Below are 7,246 nucleotides of genomic sequence, written 5' to 3' on the forward strand. Positions count from 1 at the left end.
ATAAAAGATTGATATTAGTGAATGATAAAATTAAAATTTATTTTTATGTATCATTTTCTTCTCAACGTTTTCGTCCTATTTAAGTCTCTAACGTTTTAAAATCGTCTCAATTTTGTCTTGCCGTCAATTCCGTTAATAGATTCCTAACGGCAGGACAACATTGAGTCAATTTTAAAACGTTTAGAATTTAAATAGAACAATTCAAACGTTAAAGACAATTTTAAGACTTACCCAAACGTTAAAGATAAAAACGATACTTTACTCAAAAAAATAAAAGCATTACATATTAAATAACGTGTACTAGAAAATCGTTTTCTTAATCACCTAAGAATTTTTCCCCCTCTATATACGGGGAAAGAGAGAGTTGTGATATGAAAAGGCAGATTCCATTTCGATTGTAGGGTATAGCTGCAAAAACAACCATACATATATTATTAATGAATAATTATATAGTACTATAACTATAATATAATAATAATGCACAAACAACAATCATAATTAAATAATAAAAAATAAATAATAATCAATTTGCAAGTTAATTAAGCTTTTCCTCCTTATACTCCTCCCTATAAATGCTTTAACTTGGAGCTCCTATGTAACCATGTTCTCATCAACCCTCTTTCCTAAATAATAATTAGCCTTCATCACACACTGATAAGAGAGAGAGAGAGAGAGAGAGAGAGAGAGAGAGAGAGAGAGAGAGAATGGAGTTGTATGACCATGATTTCTTGGATGAGTTAATGTCACTAAGAAGAGAAACATGGGAAAGCACAAATAATAATCCATGTGATGAAGAAGGAAACTACCAATTACTCTTCCCAAATAATAATGGGTGGGGTAATAGTGGCGGTTTTGATCATCCAAATTATTACTCATCACCTTCTTCTATTCTTGTTCCAAACTCCTCTTATTCTTGTTCTTCTTCTTCTTACCAAGAAGTTCCTCAAAATTGCAACGATTATTATTGTGACACTACCTTCAATGAAATATATAGTTCCTTGCTTGAAGAATTCTCAGCACCACAGATCAATAATAGTGACACTACTACTCCACCACCAATATTAATGAGTGATCATCAAGAGGATTATAATAATAGTAATAATAATAATGAAAATCCACTATTAGTTTCTATGTTGGTGGAAGAAGAGCTTCAAAGCTTGGAGATGCAAAGAGAGTGCAAAATGGAGGCAAGTCAATCATCTTCTCCTCCTGTTTTCAACTCGGAAAGGAAGAACAATAATAGATCAAAGAAGGTTGAGGGCCAACCCTCCAAGAATCTAATGGCTGAGAGGAGAAGAAGGAAGAGATTGAATGATAGGCTCTCCATGCTTAGATCAATTGTCCCCAAGATTAGCAAGGTAATTATAATTATATTAATCATTAATTAACCATCATTTATTATTATTATTTTTTTTAAAAAAATACGAAGCCTAGTTCCGGCTAAAAACAAATAAAATTACGATTTTGTTAGATACACAATGATTTTCGTAAACAATGTGAATATTAAATTTTAAAATTGATCCAATAAAAATAAAAAAACACTTCACTCACAAATTATCTTTTAAACCCTAACATTAGGATAACCATTTGCACATCTAGTAAATTGAACATCTATCTATTGTTAATTGTGCATGAGTAAATCGAATAAAAAAGAATAACCATCCAATTAAGAATAATCAACATAATCATCTGCATACTTATTGAATAGAACATCGACAATCCATTGTTCACGTTGTTTAATATTCTCATGTCTCTCTATACTTTTCTATAAAATTAAATTAACATGCTAAATCCAACTAATACAAACATCCTATTTCAACAATTACAAATACAAAGTAAGTAAAATAAACACCAAAATCATAAAGATTTATTATTATCTATAAAAATTTCTAATATACATATCTGTATTTTTGGTTAGTAATCAGACTCTTATTCTAATCAGATTTTGGATCATACGGTAATTAATTTTGGTTGTTGAATGGTTTAATTTACTCAGATGGACAGAACATCTATACTTGGAGACACCATTGACTACATGAAGGAACTACTAGACAAGATCAATACTTTGAAACAAGAAATCCAAGTGGTGGATGATTCAAATGGCATTTTATCCAATGATATACACCCAAATGATATTTTAGTGAGAAATTCTCCCAAGGTACATGAACTTAATTGAAGAATAATTATGAGTGGATTTGTGAGTGTAATTACAAAATTATTTATTTAACATACAGTTTGATGTGGAGAGGAGGAATAATAATGGAGACACAAGAGTTGAGATCTGTTGTGGTGGGAAGCCAGGGATGTTGCTATCTACAGTAAACACTTTGGAAGCATTGGGTCTTGACATTCAACACTGTGTTATAAGCTGTTTCAATGACTTCACAATGCAAGCTTCTTGCTCAGAGGTATATATATAACTACGCTAGTTACACTTTACTAAAATTTATATCATATTTTTTATTATTTAATCACATTTTTTAATTTAAAAAATTAAAATAAAAATTATTACTAATTTAAAAAAAAAAAATACAACTTTAATTTTAGCAACTAACAACAGTTAAAATTAAAGTTGTATAATTATCATAGTCACTATGTGCTTATTTGAGTATCATTAAATCGATAAAAAAATATTTTTTTTATTTTTTAGTGTATTTGGTAAATTTCTAATAGTAAAAATAAAAGTACTAGAAAAATTAAAAAAATATTTTTTTGAGAAATTACAATTTATATCTTTTTTTAAAAGATCTTTTTTCTTAAAAAAAAGATGTTTTTCACATAATAAATGAATAAAAAAAAACTTTTATCTTATTTTACCTAAACATAATTGATAAATAAAAAATTCTTTTTACATGAAAAATCCAAACAAAATTATTTTTACTTTTATAAAAATTCTATTAAAAATATATCATTTAAAAACAGATTTTTTTCAAGAATGATACCCAAATAAGTCCTATAACTAATACAGCATAGACCCTACTAAATACGTACATATATATATATATATATATATATATATATATATATATATATATATTACTTATTTCAAAGTAATTTAGCCAAAATTGTATGGTGTTTACAGGTTTTGAATTCTCAGTATGCATGTATATGTAAATAGTGTTGAGTAGCAGTGAATTAAATTATTTAATCAATTTTGTTGTGATCGTACAGGAATTGGAGCAGAAGAGAATGGTGAGTTCTGAAGATATAAAGCAAGCACTGTTTAGGACCGCAGGATATGGAGGGAGATGTTTCTGATAATACAACAATTATTACTATTATTAATTATCATTAGAAGAAAAAAAAACAAAAGTGAATGCAGCAAGTGCACCTAAGCTGCTGTATGTGTATAGAAGAGGAGTTTTGATGGGTAGCTTATTATTATTATTATTATTATTATTATTATTATTATTATTATTATTATTATTATTATTATTATAGTGTTTATTGAGATTTACAAGTAGGGAATAAAGCTTGGTTTAATTTGTTTCTTAGCTTTAATTTCTTAGTCTTTTTTTACGGAAGTAATAATTGATTTAATTTCTTCAATAGTAGCATCATTGTAACATAGCTTTCGAATTATATATATCCCTAGCTACTTATGATTCATGTTTATATTATCGTTCGTTCTCTAGTACTCTAACATATGACTATTAGAAAAGGCAAATAATTTGAACAAATTATTATGAACTCGTGGTTAATTAATTTTTCTAGCTAATAATAGATTAATCATATAAGTTCATCTGGGTGGTGTGGTGTTAATAATTATTGTATATATGTCAGGGGGACTATATATATAAGTCAAGCAAAAAGTGTAGATCTGCCTTTTTAATTTCATTCTCTTTATAGCTTAGTATGGCTTGTATATGCAAAATTAAAGAATGAACACATTTTTCTATAGAATCTTGTGACAACGATAATGTTTATTGTATAATTTTTCTTTTCTTTTTCTTTCTTTCTTTTTTTTTTTTTAAATAGAAAAAGAATCAGACCTTGCGTGCCAACTGCGAAGAGTATAAATTGGAATTTATTGGTGGTTGTAATCGTTTCATGAATCACACATAAGACACCAACAGAACTATCAATATAAAAAAGAGAAAGAAAAAAGAAAGGTAAAATAATTACACTTTATAGGTATTTAGGAAGCATCATAAGACAAATTAATTAAGAGCGTGTTTTTACTCATGGGATTTTTTAATCCAACGTGCTAAAGATTGATTCGCAACAGATTTTAACTCTATTTAAGGGTCTGTCGCTGACCAATAGGTTACTACATATATAAGGTAAAATTCATACTTTTAATACTTGTTTAAATAGACGAGTAAACTAATCACTCGGCCAATCCAAATTAATTACAAATTAAGAGTGATATTCTCACTTTTCTAGTGCTATATTTTATTTCTTACATTTTTTCTTCGAGATACAAAATATTTTTTTGAAAGAAAAAGCTTAGCACTCTAAGTGGAGCATATATATATCAAACAAATTAAAGGACGAACATGAATAAAGAAATTAAACTAAAAGCAACGCATATGTCATCACCATAGTTATCAACAATATGAGTTAATTAAGCACTACACTACTCTCTAGAACAACAAAAAGTTCCAGCAACACAGTGTACTGTACCACATCTGTTGTCTTCTTCTAAAATATGATATCATTCATACGTAGCCTGATATTCCATATAATTGAGAAAAAAGCTAACTAACCATTTTTTGCACAACTCTTTTTTCAATGGCATAGTCCTCCAACTCACAAAGTGTTCTTTTATGATACCTGAAATAATTCAAGCACAAAGCTACCCATGTAACATTAGAGTCTACTGGTAACTTTGTTGTCTCAAAAAAATTCATCACAGCTGTAGTAAATTCCGTTTCAATCTCCTCCCAACACATTTTTTTTTTGTAAAAGTTATGTTATATCTGTCACTACCTAGAGCCTTAGATGATTTATAATCCCAAACTACCTCTTTCATTTCCTTCACCGACGGCATCACCTCTAGCGCTTCAGCTTCTTCCATCTTTATCCGATTGATTAAATCATCACAAAAGCTAATACTTGGAGAAGATTTTTGGTGGTACAAATTTTTATAAAAGTCTCTAATTACAACCTTGACCCTCACATGATTCCCCACCAATATCCCATTAATCACCAGTGTCTTAATCCAGTTATTCCTTTTTCTCGCCGAAGTAATATTAGTGAAAGTATCTTGTATTCCTATCCATCTCCTTAGCATGTCGAGATCTAAGCAATTGCTTCCAGTGAATATCCTGTCTAACATACTATTTCTCACAATACCTAACTAACGTCTTTCTCCTTGCCTCTACTGTACCATCATAAATCCCGCTACTAACCATACCATCTACCTTTTTTATCTCATCTATGAACTTCTTTATCTTCTTAGTTATATCTCTAAAGTGTTGCTTATGCCATCTATCCAGAATTAAAGAGAGGAATATATAATTATTTTCTAACTAATACTCTATCCATAATTAAAGGAAAAAAAGTTTAGAACATTTAAGGTTAAGACGTATGGCTAAACAAACTATATATACTTCATAAAAATTGATGTGTGATACATCGATGATGAGATCACATAATTTCTCCTATCGTATATTACAAATATCTTTTGATATGGTCGGTAAATTTAAAATCGAAAAGCAATAATCGGGTTCATACGTTATAGTTCAGCCCTGTACGTTATGATACTCAAACGTCATAATTCGGATTCACATAAGATAGGTATCATAACGACCTAATATATAATAATTGCCCTTCAATGAAAATAATTGCCAAACCGTAGCAGCTCCGCTCTACCTGATGTATAAAAGGTACGACCTCTTATCTTTGGAGATATGAAAAAATACACAATATTGACTTAAGCATCAGAGTGCCTTTTGCAGGTACACTCCCCCTTTTTATTTGTTATCTCCATAACGTGACATATTTATGGACAAAAAGCTCGGGTTTTCAAGCCTATAACTTGGTGTTGAAGACAACTGCTCAGCATCAACTGTTAGGAACCGAGTTACATCTAGGTTACTCACCCAAGAACAATTGGCGCCTACTGTGGGGCCGAGATATAACCCTCTTTTCTTTTTTTGGCCCCAAAACTTCCGTGTCCATCCATGGCTGATCTACCTCCCCCAACACCTTCCAAACTCCTTCGGATGGTAACTGAGCTACAACAAGCAAATCAATGTATGGCGGAGGAAAATCAAAGGATGACGAACCAGATTGCCGAGTTAACTAATACTCGGATTGAAAATAATGGTGATTGTAATGAGCAAACGGAGGAGGTAGAACACGAATCCAACCTGTCACACGTCTCCAAAACTGCTCGGAACGAAGAAGCTCGACCAAAAAATGAAGACACTGAGCCCGATAACTCTATAGGGCCATTCACTATGCCAACAACCTTAACCCCTTACGATGGGTTGGAAGACCCGAAGAAGCACATCGAAAAATTCAGATCTATATTGATAGTAAACGGTGCCTCTGATCCTATTTTATGCCATTGTTTTTCTACTATTTTAGATGGTCTTGCACTTGATTGGTTTTTTTCTTTGCCTATAGATTCTATTTCTCGTTTTCAGGAATTAGCGAAGCTATTCAAGGATTATTTTGCTGCCTCTTCTATATACCTACACGATTCTGACTACATGAACACAATCAAACTATGTTAGAATGAAAGCTGATAAACCACTATTTTATGATTTATCTTGTGCTAATTTGAGTGGTTTTTATCAACTCTTTACTCACTTATTCATATGATTTGCATAATTTTACAATTCCTTCCCAATTTTATTCTGTGGTTGAAAACTTATTTTCTAGACATCTAAATTGTATATTTTTAATTCCCTTTATACCATTCGATACCGTGATCTATGCGTTAAGTGTTTTCAGGTTTTATAGGGCAGGAATGGCTTAGAGGGTGGAGAGAAAGCTTGCAAAAAAGGAAGGAATACAAGAAACTAAGGAGCTGGCCAGCGAAAAACGACGCGTGCGCGTGAAAAGCGAGTTTGCATAGCGACGCGTGTGCGTACCTGACGTGTACGCGTGACACGCGAAGATGGTCAATGACGCGCACGCGTGACTGACGCGTACGCGTGACATGCGCGACCTGCAGAAAATGCAGAACATGCTGGGGCGATTTTGAGCCGAGTTTTGACCCAGTTTTCGGCCCAAAAACACAGATTAGAGTAAGGGGATAGCAGAGACTCAAGACATATTCTCATACGCATAG

General features: G+C 31.4%; 1 protein-coding gene across 1 annotated transcript; it reads left to right on the forward strand.

Annotated features, from left to right (window-relative positions):
- The first annotated feature begins 614 nt into the window (after window positions 1–614).
- Window positions 615–3,614, forward strand: LOC130941540 (transcription factor bHLH93-like). The gene is made up of 4 exons (XM_057870091.1): window positions 615–1,358; window positions 1,997–2,158; window positions 2,235–2,408; window positions 3,172–3,614. Exons 1-4 carry the CDS (start codon window positions 705–707, stop codon window positions 3,256–3,258), a joined length of 1,077 nt encoding a protein of 358 aa, XP_057726074.1. The 5' UTR covers window positions 615–704; the 3' UTR covers window positions 3,259–3,614.
- The last annotated feature ends 3,632 nt before the right edge of the window (window positions 3,615–7,246 follow it).

This window comes from Arachis stenosperma, chromosome 7 (assembly GCF_014773155.1).
Source record: "Arachis stenosperma cultivar V10309 chromosome 7, arast.V10309.gnm1.PFL2, whole genome shotgun sequence".
NCBI classification, from domain to species: domain Eukaryota; kingdom Viridiplantae; phylum Streptophyta; class Magnoliopsida; order Fabales; family Fabaceae; genus Arachis; species Arachis stenosperma.